This window comes from Nilaparvata lugens, chromosome 5 (genome assembly GCF_014356525.2).
Source record: "Nilaparvata lugens isolate BPH chromosome 5, ASM1435652v1, whole genome shotgun sequence".
Classification (NCBI taxonomy): Eukaryota; Metazoa; Arthropoda; class Insecta; order Hemiptera; family Delphacidae; genus Nilaparvata; species Nilaparvata lugens.
This window is the reverse complement of record NC_052508.1, coordinates 74,103,820-74,127,134: the sequence shown is the minus strand read 5'-3', so window position 1 is coordinate 74,127,134 and position 23,315 is coordinate 74,103,820. Positions and strand designations below refer to the sequence as shown.

General features: G+C 36.4%; 2 protein-coding genes across 2 annotated transcripts in view; both read right to left on the bottom strand.

Annotated features, from left to right (window-relative positions):
- LOC111055807 (transmembrane protein 87A) overlaps positions 1-23,315 on the bottom strand; it is a 55,110-nt gene that overhangs the window by 31,284 nt on the left and 511 nt on the right. The window contains exons 2-7 of the mRNA XM_039429273.1: positions 18,077-18,190; positions 15,746-15,873; positions 11,472-11,624; positions 9,801-10,084; positions 6,453-6,671; positions 3,981-4,101 (exon numbers count right to left, since the gene is read on the bottom strand). Coding sequence (XP_039285207.1) covers positions 3,981-4,101; positions 6,453-6,671; positions 9,801-10,084; positions 11,472-11,624; positions 15,746-15,796 — 828 coding nt within the window. The 5' untranslated portion in view covers positions 15,797-15,873; positions 18,077-18,190. The remainder of the gene's footprint in view (positions 1-3,980; positions 4,102-6,452; positions 6,672-9,800; positions 10,085-11,471; positions 11,625-15,745; positions 15,874-18,076; positions 18,191-23,315) is intronic.
- LOC111054926 overlaps positions 15,840-23,315 on the bottom strand; it is a 42,102-nt gene continuing 34,626 nt past the window's right edge. The window contains exons 10-12 of the mRNA XM_039429610.1: positions 18,077-18,190; positions 17,092-17,153; positions 15,840-15,873 (exon numbers count right to left, since the gene is read on the bottom strand). Coding sequence (XP_039285544.1) covers positions 15,840-15,873; positions 17,092-17,153; positions 18,077-18,190 — 210 coding nt within the window. The remainder of the gene's footprint in view (positions 15,874-17,091; positions 17,154-18,076; positions 18,191-23,315) is intronic.

Here is a 23,315-nt window from a genome sequence, read left to right as displayed (position 1 = left end):
GAATTCAGAACTATCCTCATAGCTCACAACCCCAGGCTGTAAAGAGAGGGGTGCCACAAGGTTCTATTTTGGGGCCATTGCTCTTCCTTGTTTTTATTAATGACTTGCCTGTGAATGCCCCTTTGGCACAAACTATACTCTTTGAAGATGATGCAAACATCTGAGGAACCAGAGATCTTGAAGACTAGTGCAGAAAATGTATTTAGGGATGTAGAAATATGGTGCAGGGCTAGTGAGCTTCTAGTTTCAAAGAAAAGCTTCATTTACTTTTCGATCAGAGAGCAACAAGAACACACATCAATTTAGAATGTGTGATGCTAATGTTGAACGGGTGGAGAACACCAAATTTCTTGGTGTATTCATTGATCAGTGCCTGACTTCTTAGACCAGTTATAGAATAGACACGCCCCATTGTATATTCATACTGAAAGTCGATCTACTGCCATATCGCTTCATCGTGACGTCAGCATCGGATAGAAAACTTTTCTGTAAAATTTGTTTACATAGCAGATTGTGTCTATTTCAGCGGGAGTTTACCATTTTCATAAATAATAATTTACTTTTATCTGAAATAGACACAATCTGAAAGTTTTCTATCTGATGCTGACGTCACGATGGGGCGATATGGCAGTAGATGTTGGCTTCAGAAGCTAGACTTCCCAGCGTGTCTATTCTATAACTGGTCTAAGCCTGACCTGGAGACCACATGTGGAGATCCTTATAAAGAGATTGAATTCAGCTATTTGCACTCTCCATAAATCGGTTAGGATGTCGGGTGAGAAAGTTGTTACCATGGCTACTTTGAGCCCCTTTTAGTTCATGGTATAGTTGCATGGGGAGCTTCAATCCATGGACGTCGTGTCTTCCTTACCCAAAAGAGAGCCATCAGAGTGATGTTTCGAAAACCGCCATGCCATCCTTGCAGGGACCTATTCGTGACAGTGGGCATTCTTCCGGTTCCCTGCCTGTACATTTATTTTTTGGCATGTATGAAACTAAGGGCCGTTTGCACAGTATAGATTGCTAAACTCGATTAAGTTAATCCAGTTTAAGTCAATCTGAAAGTTTAAACTTGAATCGGTTTTCTCAGTGCATTTACTAATCCAGTTTAAGTTGAACCAGTTTAGCGTTAAGTTGGTAATAGAATGTCATCGTTTATAATATCAGGAAGGCTGATTTTTACAGCAAATTTGTTATTTGTTTACAAAACATCAGTAAATTGAGGTTATGTAGATACTATTTCCTCGTTCAAAATCCAAAGAGCTGTAATCTGTACAGTAATAAAAGTGAAAAGCGATCAAGAAATTCTTCAAAAAATGATGAAATGCTATATTACTATTAGAAACAAACTTATATTTAGTTGGCACCAAAAAAATATATTCTAGAATGTAAGATAAAAACGTTATCTTTTTTTGAAAATCTACTTAAATCTACTACGGTCTTCCTCGTTTATTAGAAATCTCTCAAAAGCAAAATATCTCATTTATGTGTTATTAAAACATGTTTTCTAGTCAAAGACCACTGATAAAAATTGTCTTATTTTCTATCAAGTGGTTTATTTAATCAAATACTAAATTGGCACTTGCTTTACTCAAGCAAAACCGTTAGAAAAATTCTGTATGATCGCAGAAATTTAAATGATTTGTTTTTGCCCAATTTTTCTCAGTTCCAAAATTTCTTCGCAGTCATCTTTATCAATCGCATTAAACACATCTATCAATTCCTCCATTATAATTATTTTTACATTAAAAACACCCAAATAATTATTATCGTCTACAGAAGCATTAAAAACAACTGTCGAAAAATGATTTACTATTAGTTGTTTCCCCATCAAATGTACAGATGTCTAGTTAATCCAAATTATTTGGTTTAAACCTCCTGTTTTGGAGGTTTAAACTTTCCCAGAGTTTAAACTCAATGCAGAGTTTAAACTGATACTGCGCAAACGGAATTTTTAGTTAAAACCAAAAAAAAAATCCAGATTTGGTTTAAGCTTTAGCTTAAACTTACACTGTGCAAACAGCCCTAAAATGGAGAAGTGGCTGGACGAAGGGTGCAGACATTCCCCCTCACAACTGAGACTCGATGCCCACAGAACCTCGTTTTTTGAGGCGAGACCACAGCATATGGCCAAGAAAGTGTATAATGCTATTCCAATTGAAATTCGTGAACTGAATACTGAAATTGTTTTCAAGAGAAAATTAAAATTGTGGTTAAGTGAGAGATGTTTTTATGACATTGGTGAACTTTTAAATCAATAATTACAATAGTGTAGTTCAAGTAAAAACTCAAAATTTAACTTTTTAAGGATTGGATACTTTTGATTCCACTGTTTTTAGTTTATTCAACTTTAATTCCATCTGTGATATTAAATTAAATTATTTATACTATACTACATGTATATTGTGGTGACATTTATGATGTATATTGTTTGTTGTGATGTATATGACTTGAGTTAATATTGTATTATATACGATGCATAACATGATAAATAAAATTGAATTGATGTATAGTATACTTTGAATAACTGTGGAGATTATTTATAGAATGATTATAAAGTATTAATAGAATGATTTTCAACTTTATCTATTACTAGCAGGTAACCCGTGCTTCGCATGGGTCTTTCTTAAAACTTGACGTAATGAAATCTAGAAAAATTCAAAATAGGCCTATAAGAATCCTCGGTTGATTGAGAATTTATATGCTGCATTTCAAGTAAATCAGTATGACTACCTTTCTATTAAAAAAAGAAGTTGGATTCAAAATGGCGGAAAAAATTTAGTGTGACGGAAAACCTGTTTTTTTTTTCATTCGAAAAGGATCCCCAATCATACCTATCTTCTAATTTCCCTTTTAAGAGAAATTTTCTGCTGCTTCCATACAAACTGGAAATGACAAATAATTGAAAACTTGACAAACTGGAAACTTGATGTAATCAAATCTTGAAGAATTTAAAATTGGTCTATAACCACCCTCGGTTAAGCAAGAATCTATATGCAAAATTTCAAGTTAATCAGTCCAGTAGTTCTGACGTGATAATGCGTCAAACATAATTTGTTTACACCCTACACTTTACACCTGTATAGGCTACGTTTATAATCCAGTTCTTTCCTTTATTATAGTATAGAAGATGATACATGGATGGAAGATCATTGTTATTTTACTAAAAGATAGAATAAGTTGAATAGTTTCCCTTTCAGAGGGAGTTTCGACAACCCACAAAACTCATTCTTCATATTTGAAGATATAACGAAAAGGTGCATATGACCTTATTTTTTTGCTCAGCTTGCCAAAATACCCCTCATTCTAATATTAAAATTTTCGACTGACTGTACAGTGAGTCAGTCATTCTATCAGGGCTCGAATAACTTTGAAATTTTAATTAAATAAAAATGGAAGAGTATAATTTCTTCATGTAAATAACAACACCTTCATTCAAAGACATATTAACTGCATGCGTTTTCATATTGCCGATACAGCATTGATGAAACTGTAGACGTTTATTTAGCACTTTGACTCAAAAATTGTTCTAGCTGAAAAATTAATAATCCATGCCACGTGTAGGCCTAACATTGCATCAGGAAAATGAAGTTTCAAAACTATGTTTTTCAGGTAGAAAGCAATATAGAAACAGATATTCCTTTTTTAATTTCAACCATATGATTTGGTGATTTTTTAATGAAATCGAATGTACCATTAATGAAATTTAAACATTAATTTTGAAAAATCTAGAAGGAAAATGAAAATTTGGGCTTTCAGGTGCACGAGATTGATATTTTTAGAATCTATGTGCAAAATTTGGAGATCTAAATCATTCCCGTTTTTCCGGTATGCAATCCACAAGTTGACACGTTTTGATGCGAACAAACGAACACACGAACAAACACAACCCTACTCTCTCTTATTATATAGATGAAATTAATGTTGTGTATTAATTTTGGCAGTAAAAATTATTATTATTCATTATTAATATTTCTCACCTGAAAGCATTCTGTGAAGTGATGAGTTCTTATCGAGTAGAGCATGAAAATTATAGATGAAAATACGGCCACTGTTAACGTAGCCGTGAAATGCTGGTATAGAGTTAGCTTGATTAAATTCCTGCAAAATATAAATACAAACATGAATTTCCGAAACAATTGACAAGCATTACCAATCTATGAAATTACACCAGATAGACCTGAATTACATCTATCTAATAAATAAGTAACAGAGAATCGGCAACTATGTAGTCCTTAGATTTCCACCGACTTTATAGCTTTAAAGTAAGACGCTAAATAAGTATAGCTAAAAGTAAGACGTTATGTTAGAGCACTCATTTTCCTCTTTGGTCTCCTGAATAATGAAATAGATGCACCACATTTACTATCTAAGTTGAATATATATGTATCACCTGTGGCTCGACGTTCTGATTTTTCATTCATGGTTCCCCGCTCCAGAACTCTAAGAAACTATCACTCTCCCCTGAATAGAGTGCAGAGAATTTACAATAATTTAACGAAGCAACTAGATGTCTTCTGGTTTTCTCGTGCTAGATTCCGCAAAATTTTATACGCTAGTATGGTTTAGGTGGATGTCAACAATATCTTTTGGATGCATGGGTGTGGCTGTGCACATGGTTTGGTGCGAGAGGTACGGTATTTTGTTATTATTTATATAAGAAGTTCTGATCATATTGTGATTCAATCGTTGTTTTTTTTCAATTTTGCATTTATCAAGTTTTTTTTCTCTTTTTCAACTAGATTACAAGTTTTTGTACTCATTTTATCTTTTTTGTCATTTTCTTCTTTTTCTTATACATTAATTTTCCTATTAATATTTTTCTTATTATTATCAATAATATTATAACTATTTTTTACTTTTTTTTAATCTCAATATGTATTGTACAAATATGTAAAGGAGACAGATTTGGGGTGACCCCCGTTGTCTCCATTTATGAATGAATAAATAAATAAATAAATAAATAATAATCTCACTGTAGTTCCTTACTTATGACGTTATCTTGCGATGATTGACTGGATTTACTTGCCTTCTACTCAACTTATTACTTATATTGTGATTGATTAATATTGATATTTGCCCTCTGCTCAACTTATGATCTAATCCAATGCATTTATTTGCCTCCTGACAACCTTATGATGTAATCTAGTGATTATTTACTTGTCTTCTGAGGCCCCCTGTGGGTTGGGGGAGCTTTGAGTCGAACATCGTACTTGAGAATTTTTTGAAAACTAGAATACACCCACAGTATCCCTGCTTGCCATAGGAGGCGTCTAAAAGGGACCCCCTTCCCAAAGTCCTTCTTGTCCTTCTTAATATGCTTTGGAACTTCTCAATCTGAAATGGGTGCTTCAGGAACACAGGAGGTTCCGTTGCACTTCTTGTCCTTCTTAATATGCTTTGGAACTTCTCAATCTGAAATGGGTGCTTCAGGAACACAGGAGGTTCCGTTGCACTTCTTGTCCTTCTTAATATGCTTGGAACTTCTCAATCTGAAATGGGTGCTTCAGGAATACAGGAGGTTCCGTTGCACTTCTTGTCCTTCTTAATATGCTTTGGAACTTCTCAATCTGAAATGGGTGCTTCAGGAACACAGGAGGTTCCGTTGCACTTCTTGTCCTTCTTAATATGCTTTGGAACTTCTCAATCTGAAATGGGTGCTTCAGGAACACAGGAGGTTCCGTTGCACTTCTTGTCCTTCTTAATATGCTTTGGAACTTCTCAATCTGAAATGGGTGCTTCAGGAACACAGGAGGTTCCGTTGCACTTCTTGTCCTTCTTAATATGCTTTGGAACTTCTCAATCTGAAATGGGTGCTTCAGGAATACAGGAGGTTCCGTTGCACTCTTATGTAGAGGCTATCAACATTGAAAAGGCTTCTACTGATCACAATATGGATGACGTAAGCTCAATCACACAATCCCAACTGGAGAGGCTCAGACCTCTGCTCAAACAAGGGCGGCCATTCAGGCAAAACTTGTTGGAAGAGGCGAGGCAATTGACGCTGCAAAGTTCCGGGGGTGGGCAAGAAAAAGAAAAAACCAAAGAGACCAGAGATGGGTGAAACTCCATGTGGGTCAAAAGGCTGAGTCGAGGGTGGCCAGGTGCCCAAGAGGCAATTTGACGACCCCTCCCTCACTGGAAGGACCTACAAAGAAGGCCAGGAGTGGAACTCACGTGGGAGCAATCAGTCTCTTAAGAGACTGCCAAGAATATCACACTGGATTGCGAGAGACTAGGGGCAAGAAGAATGGCTCTGTTTGTCTGCAAGCAACCAGGTGAGGAATGGGATGTTAGTATAGGGAAAAACTCCTGGATCTTGTGAAGGACACAGGTATTAGTTTGCCCAACTAACGTACTTGGGAGCACAATAAGTTCCGGTTGACGTGTGGGGCTCTTTGAGCCTTTGGATCCTTCAATCCGTCCTATCAAACATAACATAACATACTTGCCTTCTGAGCCGTAAAGTGCGCGTCGTCTGCACGAGGCTGGTGAATATCCACCAGCAGATGGCCGAGTCGAGTACGGCCAGTGGCACATTGGCAATCAACAGCTGATTGGCCGGTTCACTCTTGGCACGCATCACCTGCACGTAGGCCTCCGATGCAGCCAGCACGAAATAGAGCACTCCGGTGCCGACCACACGGTGCAGCATGGCGCCCAGTCGCGGCCTGCAAATTTACAGCCAGAACGAAATAGAGCACGCGGTCTAAAATTCAATAATATAGATAACAGTATGTTCAAGCTGTGATATAATATTGTAATATTTTACTATGAACATTTTATTTTTATCTTTGCTCGTGTATGTATGTGTATGAGTAAATTATTGTTTGTTTTCTTTTTGGCAATAAATGAATTTGAATTTGATAAATTCAAATTCATGTCGCCCGGCCACACAGAGAGCGATCTGTGATCAAAATTCATTAGAATGATATAGATATCTATAGTGAAGTCCACGTTATAATGGCAGTGAAGAAAGATACGAGAAAAACGTTGCCGAGTCTCTTAAATTGACTCCATTTTGCCACTGACTCTACACAGTGGCAGTTATTACACTACACACAGTAACAGTTGATACTCTATTCATCCTATTAAATTTGTTCTAATATTAGTTTCAATTTCCTCGATAAAATGATCAATTTCATGCCAAATTAAATAAATTCATCAATAAAAAACGTTTTTCATAATTTGATTCAAAACTTTGCTTTGAGATCAAATTTCAATTTTCATACAAACCTGAAATGGCGGCTAATTTAAAAAGCTGTGATACACCAATCTGAACTTCAAAACAACAGAAAATAAGTTATTCGGTAGATATTCTATTCTTTAGGTAGATAGTATTTCTTTTTAAAATAATAGAAAAATAGAAATCCTAATTATAATAACATAAATATATCAGAGATTATTCTGAAATAACCTTTCAATATTATTTATATCGATATTATTAGGCCTAACCTATTCCGGTAAACTGAAGCATGGACAAAGTCTAGGATGGTCTTAAAGTTATCAACTTTTAAAGTGCAATTTCAGGTATAATTTGTGTTTCTCAAACGGTAATATCATAGAGAAACAATAGCATAAATAGATATCCCATGGTATAGGGCGTTTATGTTGCAACTTTTACTGTTATCCCAAGCCAATAGTTCACACAGTTCTTTCCTATGCAGCTGTGTGACGCTGGTAGTCTCTTAAATTATGCCGTTCATACACTATCACCCCAACAAAACAGTGAAAATTGACAATAATCGACAGTAATCGGCTTGAGATAACAGTAAAAGTTGCGACATAAATTCCCTATACCATGGGATATCTACTTACGCTATTGTTTCTCTATGGTAATATCTAAAATTTATTTCATTTATTCAAAAGAACATTTTAAATAATTTTGGCCTACAATTTGCAACATGAACGAACTGTACCTATCTTCTTATGGTACTTTTCTCTAATCTACATTACTGTAGCCAACTAACTTGACAATGCCAAAACCTAGGCTGACAATGATTTATTAAATTAATTTAATGCAAAAATATCAATGAAAATTCGGTTACATTGCTTAAAAGAAGAATGAATGGATAATTCCCAGTACAATTGAGGAAATTCTTTTTGAGTGACTCTTATTTTTGTTTCAATAGTATGTTGTAGTTACTCTTGTTTTTTTTGTAGTGATATGAAATAGTTTTTTCCTCCACCTACTGTCTAAAGTACTTACTTTACTCCCTGAAACCTAATACTAAAGTGTCACTTTTTCGCTCTCGGTAGTAAAAAACAGAAAAACTCCCTAGGGAGTAAAAGTGACTCCATTTAAATAACATGGGAAGCATCTCTATTTTAAAAACTTACATTGTAATAGGTTAGAAGGTCTAAGCTCAGATGAGAAAGCATAATAGAGGTGTCTGTCATTGAGTCAACTGAATTCAATACCACAATCAGAAATTTGATCAACTCATGAAATATAATATGTTTGTATGATAATTATTATATTCTTAATATTAGTAGACGATAAAAATTTATACAATTTTTAAAATATTTTATTCTATTCAAAATACCAGCCAACAAATATTTTGATCTGCAATTCAAATCTGAACCGCGTGATCTGGAGTCAGCCATTTTTGGTAGCCTGCCCAGCTGTTATAATTGTTACAACTTTATCCGATAGATAGCGCAACCGGCAGTGCCAATCAGACGACCGGTTTCTAGGTATTAGATTTCAGGTTATGTTGTTAGGAAACATTGTCACCAATACGTAAGTTATTAGAATGATTTAATTTGCAGTTTCTATAAAAAAATGTTTAAGGAGGAAAAATGTTGTGTACATCACGAGCGAAAAATACTTTTTCTCCCTCAGGAAAATTGTTGCCCTCGGCTTCGCCTCGGGCTTCAAACTTTTTCCCACGGGGAGAAAAAGTCGTACTTTTCACTCTAGATATACAAATAACTATTTAGTGACTCTTATTTTTGTTTCAATAGTATGTTGTTGTTACTCTTTTGTTTTTTTTGCAGTGATATGAAATAGTTTTTTTCTTGACATCAACTTGATTTTGTATTTATTTTGAATCTGACTTTTTTGCGACTCCCACCAGCGGTCAAAGACTTTTCTTTTGGTAGTGGTGCCTGAAACAATTTTTAGTTTTTTAGTTCTGGGTAGTTAATTTTATTTTATTTCCTTGTGATAAGTGTTTGATTTATTAACCTTTGATTTATTAAGTTGTCGAATTTCGGCAATAAAGAATTGAATTGAATGTTTGCCATCTATCTTTCTTGAGTGTCTCTAAATTGAGGGTTTGACCTTTGATTTGTTACGCTGTTAAATTTTGGCAATAAAGAATTGAATTAAATGTTTGCCATCTCTCTTTCTTTCTCTCTTCCTTTCACCCTTATTCCACTTAGTCATCTTCTTCTTTTATTATTATATAATATATTTCATCTTTTGTAAGTTCTTAATGTCTAGTATTGAATTGTATTAGCAACTCTCACCTGCGCACAGGATTTTCCTTGTAGGTGATTGGTTTCTTATATTCTTGTTGAACGTTTTGTTTTCATGTATATGTTTTGTTTATGAAGAACTAATAAAGAATTTTGAATTTGAACTTTGAATGTGACTAACTTCTCCAAATCCAAGGCTGACAATAATTCATTAAATTAATTTTATATAAATTCAATTTATTTCACTATCCTATTTCGGACAATGTGTAACCTTATCTAAATTTGGGAGAGGAATAGCACAAGGTAACCTTATTTTTTCTATCCCTATAATTTTGATGATGTACTTATTGTATGAATCAATAAAGAATGCAACTAACTTGACAATGCCGAATCCCAGACTGACAATGATGACGAGCATGCGCGCCAGCGTGCGCTTGGCGCAGGAGACGAGTTCGGCGACTAGGACGGCAGCCGGAACGGGGCGCCCGGTGCTGTTGACGTTCTGGTACTCGGCGTAGAAGACGGCCTTCTCCAGCATGCCGAGTAGGATCACGCCGCCGATCCAGAACTGGATACGCAGAAGGTCACGCCACTGGCGAAATGATACCGTCAGCCAGCCCACGCCGTATGCCACGTACACCAGGCACATGCAGCCGTAGAACTGTCAATCAATCAATTAATAATTCTTAATAACTCTCACCAGCGGGCAAGGCTCAATTCCTTTTGCTGGTGATGCCAAATTACACATGAAAAGTATCTAATAATTAAGAATTCATTTTAAATTAAGAATTAAGTTTGATTTTAACTTATTCAATTTCAATTTATTGAAGGGTTCCCATACATATGACTTACTCTGTATAATATTTTACCTGATTTCATAAAGAATATGAATGAACGCCAGTTTAGATATAAATTAAAAATAGATTTCTCCAAGAGTGCTTCTACACAAATGATCAATGTATCATTACTCTACATAAATTGTGTCTTGTTTTACTTTCCTTGCCCTATTACCATAGGGTAAGGAGAGTATTGCTTTCCGAAAAAAATTAACTTACCCCAATTTCTAAATTTCTATACGTTTCAAGGTCCCTTGAGTCCAAAAAAGTGGTTTTTGGGTGTGTGTGTGTGTGTGTGTGTGTGTGTGTGTGTGTATGTGCGTCTGTGTACACGATATCTCATCTCCCAATTAACGGAATGACTTGAAATTTGGAACTTATTTGGAACTTAAGGTCCTTACAATATAAGGATCCGACACGAACAATTTCAATCTAATGCAATTCAAGATGGCGGATAAAATGGCGAAAATGTTGTAAAAAACAGGGATTTTCGCGATTTTCTAGAAAACGACTCCAACGATTTTGATCAAATTTATACCTAAAATAGTCATTGATAAGCTCTATCAACTGCCACAAGTCCCATATCTGTAAAAAATTCCAGGATCTTCGCCCCATCTATGCAAAGTTTGATTTAATATTCCCAATTATCAGGCTTCAGATAGATATTGAATGAAAAAGACTGAGAAAATTAAAAAAAAAAGGCTTCAGGCTTCAGATACAATTTAAACTAAAAATTCCAAGTGGAAAAGATTGAGCATGAAAATCTCTACAATAATAATGTTCAGTAACATGTTCACCTAAAATTGAAGAAGAATGTGATTATTTAATTGCAAACTGTTAAATCATCCACTATGAAGAGATAGCAGACTTCGAGTGTCTCCAGCGTTATTGTCCTGTCACCAGCTGGATTGGATCTTTGAATAGTAGACTTGAGATGCGCGTGAACTCTAGCGTCAGGTGATAAATTTTCATAACGGCAAGGAAAGTTGTGTGAGTGCGCAACACCAGATTTTTTCATTTCATCATTGAATAGAGAAGTTATTGAAATCTGTATTGATTTTATTACACCAAATTTTTTCTTATTGTAGGCTGTGTCTATTTTGTTCAACCATTTAGATTTTTTGACAAGTTCCAGATCCCCTGTTTAGGTGAGCAGTGGATGCTATTTAATCTATCTATCTAATACTCAGTTGAGGGGTAATGAATACTTACGGGAAGCAGAGGCCAGTCTCCGGCTGACAAATAGCCATGTTCACCAAACATCTCAATGTACAGCGTGACATCGAAACTATTGTCATTTGCCACTTGCACAGACAGCATATAGAAGCCATCCGTCGGTGTCAGGTAGGTGGGTTGTTTGACAGGCTGAAACATACCAATTCTATTAAAATTTATTCACCAAAGAATACATAAAATTTATCCACAGAAATGTTTTAGATCAGGTAGGTCGGTTGCTTGCTAGACTGAAGCATACAAACTCTATTCAATACAAATTGAAATTTATTCACTAAATAATACATGATATTTATCCACAGAAATGTTTTAGATCAGGTAGGTCGGTTGCTTGCTAGGCTGAAGCATACAAACTCTATTCAATTCAAATTGAACTTTATTCACCAAAGAATACATGAAATTTATCCACAGAAATGTTTTAGATCAGGTAGGTCGGTTGCTTGCTAGGCTGAAGCATACAAACTCTATTCAATTCAAATTAAAATTTATTCACCAAAGAATACATAAAATTTATCCACAGAAATGTTTTAGATCAGGTAGGTCGGTTTCTTGCTAGGCTGAAACGGGAACGCGCCAACCAAGCTCTCCGACAGCTATGCTCCCCGTCAGCTGAGCTCCTTTTAAGACCACTTTCGAGGGGATTGGTTGACGGCGTCAACTGAGCTCCTGAGAGAAGAGCTTGGCTGACAGGCTCTACCTCCGTAAACAAAGCCGTAGTGTATTCGTGTGACGTCAGCACAGGTAGGGCTCCTACACCAATACAAATTCGTTGATTCCAGCTGATCTATATCAGCTAGTGTTTTTATTGGTCTCCTACACCAATAAAACACTAGCTGATCAGCTGGAATCAATGAATTTTTATTGGTGTAGGAGCCCTACCTGTGCTGACGTCACACGAATACACTAAGGCTTTGTTTACGGGGGTAGTGTGACAGGGAGCTTGGTTGTCGTCTACGGTCCCGACAACCAGTTCCCTCTCAAGGTGCATTTTCGTTTGTGCGTAAACTTCTGCAGTCGACGACGACAAGCATTGTTGACATTCATATCGTCCAAATTTCAAGTTTGCTAAAACAGCTGATCAAATAGCTTTTCATTATTTGTGTTTATCATTCAAGAATAAAAACATTTCAATACTGAGGTCCATGTTATAATTGCAGTGTGTGATTTGGTGTTGCTATCCTTGTCTATCAGTCGACAAAGCAGATAGTGCTATCTCTTTCACGCTTTGCGATGTTGCCACATCGTTTATCAACAATGAAGAAATTCAACTAATTGATAAAATATTCAATTTCAATCATAAAAATGTATTATTACATCTTAAAAAATATATTTTCTTGATAAATAAAATATTATTAACTATTTTCAACAATAATGAACAGTTAAATTGATCAGATATACCAGTATCAGCTGTTTGGGTGGCAAGGCTGAGATCTGGCAACCCTTTTCTCCTATCTTCCTACAACTGCCATTATAACGTGGACCTCACTATAATAATATCAACATATTGCCATTTAAAAGTATAAAAAATTATAAACTCAACCTTCTCCATTAAAACATAATTTTCGAACATAATATTTTAGGTTATTTAGATAAATTGAAATCCACCCAATCTGAGATCCTCACCCTGTCGTGGTCAACGACGGCATTTGCGCACAAACGAAAACCCAGCTTAGATCAGTAGGGGATTGGCTGTCATTGAGACTAGTTGACGCCAGCGTGCAAGGAGCTTGGTTGTCGTCACCGAACCAGACAACCAAGCTACTCGCACGCTCACGTTTGATTGCCGGAGTTTTCGCGAGTAAACTGACATAATTATATTTTATGCACTTACTCAATGGATTTTCTTAAATCACGCTTGGTTTTCCCAATCATTCATTGCTAGTACTAGTAGTTCTGTGAACAGTAGACCTCACGCAGTATTCTTATCCACAAGTACCTGATTGAAACTATAGACCTTATGGAAATACAGCAATAGACTGGCTTCTCCACACATCTGTGTAATCACTTGTCAGCTGATTTTTGATGAATAATTCTATAGTCTGATTTTTACTCTAATATTGGCGTATGAAGGAGGCTCCTTTTTCCTTTTATATTATCCTTGAAATGCAAAATTTCCAAAAACCTTGTATATACGTCGACGCACAATTAAAAAAAGAACATACCTGTCAAATTTCATGAAAATCTATTTCCGCGTTTCGCCGTAAATGCGCAACATATAAACATTTAAACATTGGGGTATCATTTAGACATTTGAACATTAAGAGAAATGCCAAACCATCGACTTGAATCTTAGACCTCACTTCGCTCGGTCAATAAAATAAAGGCAGTCATTTTATTCTAGAAACAAACAATATTGCTACAAACACTCATTCTGAAAATGCTTGCCAATCCAATAAGATAAACATTTCCAAGTCAGAGTTGGATTCGGAAAGAGAAATAGTTCAATTCATTTAATGTTTGCAGTGATAGAAGTGACAACATTAACAAGCTTTTCTTATAATAATCGAATTCATAGAATGTGTGAAACAGTGTCTGTGATTGTACTACTTCCCCGCCCGCTTCAAGCTGGTTTCAATGCCCAATGGGGGATTGGCTGTCGGGGAGCTTGGTTTTCGTAGCATGCGAGGTGCTTGGTTGTCGGGTATGATCACGACAACCAGACCCCTCATATCCAGCAGGGGATCAGCTGGCGGGGAGCTTGGTTGTCGGGTACGGTCACGACAACCAGACCCCTCATATTCAGCAGGGGATCAGCTGTCGGGGAACTTGGTTGTCGTGAACGTGTAGGGAGCATGGTTGTCGATGACAAACAAGCTCCTTCGTTGTAGTGGGGGATTAACTGTCGGGGAGAATGGAATATATTGCCAGGGGATGATTGACTGACGCCTGTGATCAAAATCGCGAGGACCTTAGTTGTCGGGGAGACTAGTTGGCGGCGACCCGCTGAAACATACCAACTCTATTCAATTCAAATCTATTCACCAAAGAATACATAACATTTATCCACAGAAATGTTCAGATCAGTTAGGTCGGTTGCTTGCTAGGCTGAAACATACAAACTCTATTCAATTCTATTAAAATTTATTCGCCAAGAATACAAAAAATTCATCCACAGAAATGTTTTAGATCAGGAAGGTCGGTTGCTTGCAATAGTGAGGTCCACGTTATAATGGCAGTGCACGATTGACAATAGTGTTGCTATCCTTGTCTATCATTCAACAAAGCGAATAGCGCTATCTCTTTGTCGCTTTGCTCTGTTGCTCTGTCGCTCTCCGTCCTTTCAACATGATCTTTCCAGTTTTGCCGATTCTCTTCAATCTTCTACCATATGGATATTATGTTGAGCTCGCTTCTTATATCGATTATAAAGCCTATCTCCCCTTGTGCACCCTTTTACTGCTCTGACGACAACCAAGCCCCTTGCACGCTGGCGTCAACGAGTCTCCCCGACAGTCAATCCCCTACTGGTTAAGGGACTGGTTGTCGGGACCATAGACGACAACCAAGCTCCTTGCACGCTGGCGTCAACGAGTCTCCCCGACAGCCAATCCCCTACTGGTTAAGGGACTGGTTGTCGGGACCGTAGACGACAACCAAGCTCCTTGCACGCTGGCGTCAACGAGTCTCCCCGACAGCCAATACCCTACTGGTTAAGAAGGGACTGGTTGTCGGGAACGTAGACGACAACCAAGCCCCTTGCACGCTGGCGTCAACGAGTCTCCCCGACAGCCAATCCCCTACTGGTTAAGGGACTGGTTGTCGGGACCGTAGACGACAACCAAGCCCCTTGCACGCTGGCGTCAACGAGTCTCCCCGTCAGCCAAGCTTCTCTCTCAGGAGCTCAGTTGACGCCGTCAACCAATCCCCTCGAAAGTGGTCTTTAAAGGAGCTCAGCTGACGGGGAGCTTAGCTGTCGGGTAGCTTAATTGGCGCGTTCCCTAGCTAATCAAACAATGCTATTATAACGTGGACCTCACTAAATGTATGTTGTTTTCAACTTGTTGAAAACAAATTGTTGTTTCCAACTTGTTTCTCGCGGTTAAGTGGACATTACTGTCTGCTATTATAACGTGGACCTCAATATATGTATGTTGTTTTCAACTTGTTGGAAACAAGTTTCTGTTTCCAACTTGTTTCTCGTGGTTAACTGGACATTACTGTCTTCGCCAAGTCATCAAATAAAAGAGTAATTCTATGCTGTGGAGGAGTGAATAGATTCAAGTATCGAGTAGTTAGTCCGTGACTGTACTTACTTTCAATTCAGTGTGACTAGTACTATCATCATCATCATCCTCATGAGGCATTTTGTCAACCGACTCCGCGTTCTGCGGGAGATCCTTGGGTGGTTCAGAGATTGGGCTTGAGGAGGAATGTATTGCTTCTGAAATTCAAAGACAATAACAATTAATACAACTATTCTAATTATTAATAATGAATATGAATAAAAAATAAATGGAAAATCTTTAAATGTTTTTCAAATTCTATAATTATTAAATTTAAATTCTCTTGATTATTATTGTTAAGTTAGGATGAAGGTGACCCCTGTGGTTTGAGGAGCTTTGAGTCGAACATCGTACTCAAGAATTTGTTGAAAACCAAAATACACCCACAGTATCCCTGCTTGTCGTAGGAGGCGACTAAAAGGGACCCCCTTTCCAAAGCCCTTCTTCCAAAACCCTTCTTCTCCTTCTTAATAAGCTTTGGAACTTTTCAATTCAAATTCAAATCATTTATTTGCTATTTCATTCCTTTACAATATTATTTACAACATGTAAAGAATTTCTGCATTGTCACAATTCTACATATATTCAATTATATAAATCACAAATTAATAAAATACATAATAAGACACTAGAGAAGTTTAGTAACTATAAGGCTACAGGTTTTTGATTTGAATCCAATCAAGCCTTGTGTCTAGATAGGTTGGAGTTGGATCCGAGGGAGGAAAGCGGTAAAAAATGAAAATCATCAGTCATTCATCTAAAAACTTGCGAACCGAGTAATAAGCTCTATTTGTCAAATACTCTAAGATATTCTTCTTGAATTGAAATTTGGAATTGAAAACTTTAGTTTCGCTTGGAAGTTTGTTGAAGAATTTTATTACTCTATAAAGTGCTCCTTTTTCAAATTTAGTTGTCCTATACATTGGGTAGTATAATAAGTTATGTGCTCTTGTTTCTCTTGCTATTTCATTCCTTTTGTTCAGTATATTGAGGTTTCTGAATGCTAACATGAATATTGAGTAAATATAAACTGAGGGAACGGTGAGAATTTTTTTATTCTTGAAGATGTCTCAATTCGAGAATGGCACTTTTTCCATTGACTTAGCTATGTGCCATTCTTCCTTTTCTATCTGTAGGCCTTCCTTGGCCATATTCTTACCTTTTTCTTATGCCAACCCAAGGTGTTATGTGGACCTTGTTGATGGGTGGTGCTTTTATATGGTGTATCTAATGGTGCCTGCCTGATACCAGGCGCCCTCCTGTAGTATTTAGTCTTGCCTGGACATGCGGGGCTCTGTCTGGGTTGACTCCACTTCCCCAGCTGTTCGTGGGAACCACAGGAACAAACCATACCCCATGGCAACTCCAGAAGTTACCTTGCCTTCATACCCATCGGGATCTGCCCCATCAGGGCAGGTTCCTCAATTTGAAATGGGTGCTTCAAGAACACAGGAGGGTTCAGGAACACAAAAAAAACCCAAGAGACCAGAGATGGGTGAAACTCCAGGCACAAATGTGGGTCAAGAGACTGAGTCGAGGGCGGTCAGTCGCCGGGCGACCTAGATGCAATTTGGTGACCCCTACCTTAGCGGAAGGACCTACAAAAAAGGCTCGGAGGGGAACTCACATAGGTCACAAGTTTGCGGGTGGAGAGACCAAACCTCACCACTGCTCAGGGAACGACGGCCATTCAGGCAAAACTTCATGGGAGAGGTGAGGCTCTTGACCCTGCAAAGTTTTGGAGGGGCTAAATAAAATAAAAGACCAAGAGACCAGAGATGGGTGAAACTCCAGACACAAAAAATGTGAGTCAAGGGTGGCCGGGCGCCCTAGAGGCAATTTTGCAACCCCTTCCTGGACCTACAAAGAAGGCCACGAGTGGAACTCACGTCGGTCACCAGGATCAATCAGTCTGAAGAGACTGCCAAGCATATCACACTGGATTGCGAGAGACTAGGGGCAAGAAGAAGGGTTCTGTTTGTCTGCAAGCAACCAGGTGATGAATGGGATGTTGGTATAGGGAAAAACTCCTGTATCTTGTAAAGGACACAGGTATTGGTTTGCCCAACTAACTTGGGAACACAATAAGCTCCGGTTGACGTGTGGGGTTCTTTGAATCTTTGGATCCTTGAATCAGTCCCTTCAAAAATAACAATAACAATAGGTTGGAGAATAACAAAACGATTATTTATCACATGGTCCGATGAGCTGACTACATCCTCAAAAGTAATACTATACTAGTTTAATTCGCCTTTCGAATAATGCATGCAATACTATAATCAGTTAGAACTTGATAAGTGAATTGAGTACAAGTAGAAAAGTTGGTGTGCGAATGAAATCAACGTAAACCTCTGAACTTACCAATTCACATGGTATCGAGTGATTGGAACAATCGCACTCAGTTACCATATCGGGCATTTCTCGAACATTGGACGTATTTAGTAGTAAACCATACCATTCTGGGTTTCTTTCCACCTGCAAAAATAAAAAAAAAGTTGAATAATGAAAAAGGTGAAAGTAGTTTTCTGAAAAAAAATCATGTAAATGAGAAATGCTGATTCATCTTCAAATCACTGCCAAATCTGGATTCTTACATATCCTATCAGTGACCGTGACCGGCACAGTGAAAATATAATTCCCATGAGTTATAATTGGACTATTCACACTCAGCCAGACCGAGCAAGTATGAATAGTCACATTGAAAAGTATGGGACATAAATTTATATAAATTTCCGTGCTACCATTTTCTCCTAAATAGGTTGGATAGCATTTTTCACCTATTAACCTGAAGAAAGTTATCGGCTCCAAAATGGTAAATTCTTGATAAATTATAAATGGATCTATTGCTTATGAATAAGAAATCCAGTTATCAGAGCAAACCAACTTATAATTTTCATAAGAATTTTGGCAATATACAACACAAATCCACAGAACAACACCTTACAACACTTAAACATATAGCATCATTATAAGCTAAAATATTTATCCATTTATGTAGTTGAAACATGGCTATAGGTTTGTAAACACTCAAAATAAAATTATACAAAATTAGAACACCATAAAAACTGTTCAAATCTCAATTAAAACATTATAAATTTCAATAAACAGAAAAATATTCAGAGAGCACAAAACACTTTCAATAGCCAGCCACCATTTTTTAGAGAAGAGAAAACATGACCTGCCTTTTAGATGAAGCCTAGAACAGTGACGTTATGAACAAGTCATCGATATTAATTTCCAAAAGATTATAAATTACAAGTTTAGAATTTACATTTTACATTTGTTCTCAATAAAACTTTGTTTCGAAACTGTTATTTTAAATTTATTTATCCTCTATGCCATTTATAATGATCTGTTAATTATGAAATAGAACTCTGTTTCAGTGATACCATGCAATGTGCAACACAATTATTTATGATAAATTCTCAGTTAAAAGTTGTCCGCAAATCGATTACTCTGATATTTACTATCAAGTTTTATAGATCTCGAATTGAAGATTCGATTTTAATCGAGAAAAAATGTAATATTACAAAATTTTCACAATTGAGATAAAATATTTGGGTAGTTCATTATGTTTCTTCATAGTCAACAAACGATTTGACAACAGTACTGAAGTAGAAAATAATATAGCTGTCAATTTATCGTTAGGGCTAATCTTGAATATAAATGAAAATAGAAGTCTAAGTACCATTCTTGAAACCTCACGACATGAGGTTTTGGCTATATGATGCCATTATAAAGAGACTTGATATCACTTGTGATCATAGCCAAAATATGTCGTTAGTGAACAATTTAAAAAATCTGGTGTGGTACACTCACACAACTTTCCTTGCTCATTGAATTGTAAGCCCCATTCTTAAACGAGAATAATTCAGGGGAATAACATAATGACGATTGGCGGCAACGTATTTGAAACTACGATCAGACTTCTGTATATCTATATATATAAAAAGCGAAATGGCCACTCACTCATCACTCACTCACTCACTCGCATAACTAAAATCTACTGGACCAAAAACGTTCAAATTTGGTAGGTATGTTCAGTTGGCCCTTTAGAGGCGCACTAAGAAATCTTTTGGCAATATTTCAACTCTAAGGGTTGTTTTTAAGGGTTTAAAGTTCGTCTTTTAGCATGTATATTCTTCTTCTCCCAATCTCTTAATTAGAATTGAAATTTCCATATCATATGTTACTATAGAACTATAATCTAGATAGAGTACCTTTTCGAAACAGTGTTAACTGGCAACTAATCAATAATTTGTCAGGTTGGCATTAAGTTGAGTTGATTTTGTTAGGTTGGCACCAAGTTGAAGATTTAAATGAATTTATCGCGGAAAAATTGATTGGGCACTGCTACTTCAATCCTGGGAATTTATATTACTAGCCGTCAGGCACGCTTCGCTCGCCATATCTGTTTAGCCAGATGTTTAGTCTGGACCCCCGACTGGATTGTCCTATTATAATATGATAAAAATGAAAAAATTCAGGCGAGCGAAGCGAGCCTGCTGATCTCATTCTTGGACGATCCAGTCGGGGGTCCAGGGGGCGGAGCCCCCTGGCTAGACGGATATGGCGAGCGAAGCGAGCCTGACGGCTAGTGTGTGTGTATATAATTGTTTTCAGAGTACTTTTTCCTTTGTGTAAGTTTTGAAATTCGATGATTTTTTTAAAAGTCGTCAAAACAGCTGTTCTACAGATAAAATATCTCGTCTATGTGTTCTTTTTATTAACTGCTCTACCTACCTAGCTCATGCACTAGAAGCAGGTTACAAAGTCCATTTCTCAAGGATGGGGTGGACCCCCCATTAGTTTCTCAGGAAAAAGACTCATGCCAGTTGATATAGCTGATAAATAACTATACAGGGTATGAATTTGAAAAAAAATCGGTCAAGTCATTTTTGATAAAATCGTGAAAAACATGGTTTTTTAGACATTATCCGCCATTTTTCTCAAGAATATTATGAAGCTCCTGCAATTTTCCCAGAAATGTGACTCATGTTAGTTGATAGGGCTTATGAATAGCTATCCATGGTATAAATTTGAAGAAAATCGATAGAGCCGTTTTCGAGAAAACCGTGAAAAACATGGTTTTTTAGTAATTATCCGCCATTTTTTCCACCATCTTGAATTGAATTTTATTGAATTTCTTATTGTCGGGTCCTCATGGTATAAGGACCTTAAGTTTAAAATTTCAAGTCAATCGGTTAATTAGGAATGGAGTAATCGTGTTCACAGACATACACACATACACACACAGACCAATACCCAAAAATCATGTTTTTGGACTCAGGGGACCTTGAAACGTATAGAAAACTTGAAATTGGGGTACCTTAATTTTTTTGGAAAGCAATACTTTCCTTACGTATGGTAGTAGGGCAAGGAAAGTAAAAAAGGGTACTTAAGCTGCGATTACACCAAAGTTATTAACAAAATATTTATTTCTCCGTCCTTATAGATTCTATTAGATTGAACGGAACTTGACAAACACATATGTTCATCATGTGTATGATAAGTTATGTTCAATCTAATAGAATCTATAATGACGGAGAAATAAACATTTTGTTAATAACTTTGGTGTAAACGCAGCTTTAGATTTCCATTTTTAACTCTATACCTATCTGATTTGTCTAATGACAACAAGTAAATAAAATAAATAAACATCAAATAGCAAACCAATAATAATCAGGAGCTGACTTTATAAATTGAATCTCGTTATAGTTTTTAACCACATTCAGTTTTCGACCAAAAACCAACGGAAATTGACACTGAATGAAAATCAATTTTCCTTAGCGTTATTTGTTACCACAATCTTGGCAAAAGATAAGAGATTAACATGTGAATTGATAATGGAATTGTTTCAATATAAATTCATTACCAAACTCGCTTTATTTATTTATTTATTTATTCGTGGACAGAATCACAAATCATATAAATATGATTAGGAAGGAACAACAGGCTTGGCCCAAATCTATTCCATTCCCAAATTTTGATAAATTAATAAAATGTCCAAAAAATAGGTTATGTTTCTAGTGTAAACATAGTGAACCAAGTTCAAGTTCAATTTTCGTCCAAAAATATAATATATTTGTGGCTAAACATGCTATAGTGAGGTCCACGTTATAATGGTAATGTTTGATTAGCTCCAATACCATAGAGAAACAATAGCGTAAGTAGATATCCCATGGTATAGGGCGTTTATGTCGCAACTTTTACTGTTATCTCAAGCCGATTACTGTCGATTTTTACTGTTTTCACCGGGTAAGAGTGTATGAACGGCACAATATGAGAGACTACCAGCGTCATAAAGCTTCACGGGAAAGAACTACTGGACTATCGGCTTGAGATAACAGTAAAAGTTGCGACGTGAACGCCCTATACCATGGGATATCTACTTATGTTATTGTTTCTCTATGCTAATTATACTGATATGAGAGAGTGCATCTCAAAGAGTTTATATGGTTGAAATAATATTTCAGTTCCTGTACGAGTGCTATTCACAAAGTAAGGAATATTTTCGTCTAACGCGGCTATTGTGACGTCCTTGTTATAATGGCAGTTTTTGATTAGCAATATGTATTGCTATCATTCAACAAAGCCGATAGCGCTATCTCTTTTTCGCTTTACTTTGTTGCCAGATCGTCTTTTAACAATGTAGAATTAATAATTGATAAACGAACTGGACAAAGAGTCCAACTTTGTGGAAGCCCAGCTGGAGGAGAAGGAAAATTGGACGACAGCGATTCAGATGGGAAGACGACATTGTGAAAGTGACTGGGGATAGGTGGGCAGTGTATGCAAAAGATAGAGATAGATGGAGGAACCTGGGAGAGGCCTATGTCCAATAGAGGACCTGGTTTGCACAAATAAAATTATAAGAACATTTTTGCATTTTCTTTTTATTTAATCTTGTATACTAATAATGGAGTTTGGACTATTTGAAAAAAGCTAGCTAATTCAGTAATGTTATTTAATATTTTCAGTTTAGCAAAGATGTTCATTCTTTCTACATAATATTATTTTGTATTATCGTATAGTGTTGGGAACCAATAAAGGCTTTTATTATTATTATTAAACGAAACATTTCATCTTGATTATGAAAATTTATTATTAAATTGTTGAAAAATATATAGTGAGAATCACGTTATAAGCTCAGTGAAATTATAATATAACACAGTTGCCAATTTTCTATAGCCACCGCCATCGTATAGGGATATCTGTGGTTCAAATTATTCCGATATATCTGGTCTAGTATTGATTGTCGATTCTTATTGGAAATGGTCATCTCCATCTGGATTATATTTTACTCGTCGATAAAATATAATTTTTCCTAATGTAATAATAATTTTTCATAAAATATTTTGGTCATTATAGGCCTAAAAACAATCTGACAACAGTTCCAACTTGGAAAAGGATAGAGCTACCTTCTTTGTCTGATGACAAAACAGGATAGAAAATCAATATTAATAAGGTGATGACTTGATAACAAAAATGTCGTCTCTACTGTATATATTACATAAAAAACTTTAAATACAACTTTAATTACGTCAAACACATTCATTCATTCATACAATAAGTACCTCATCAAAATGATAGGGAGAGA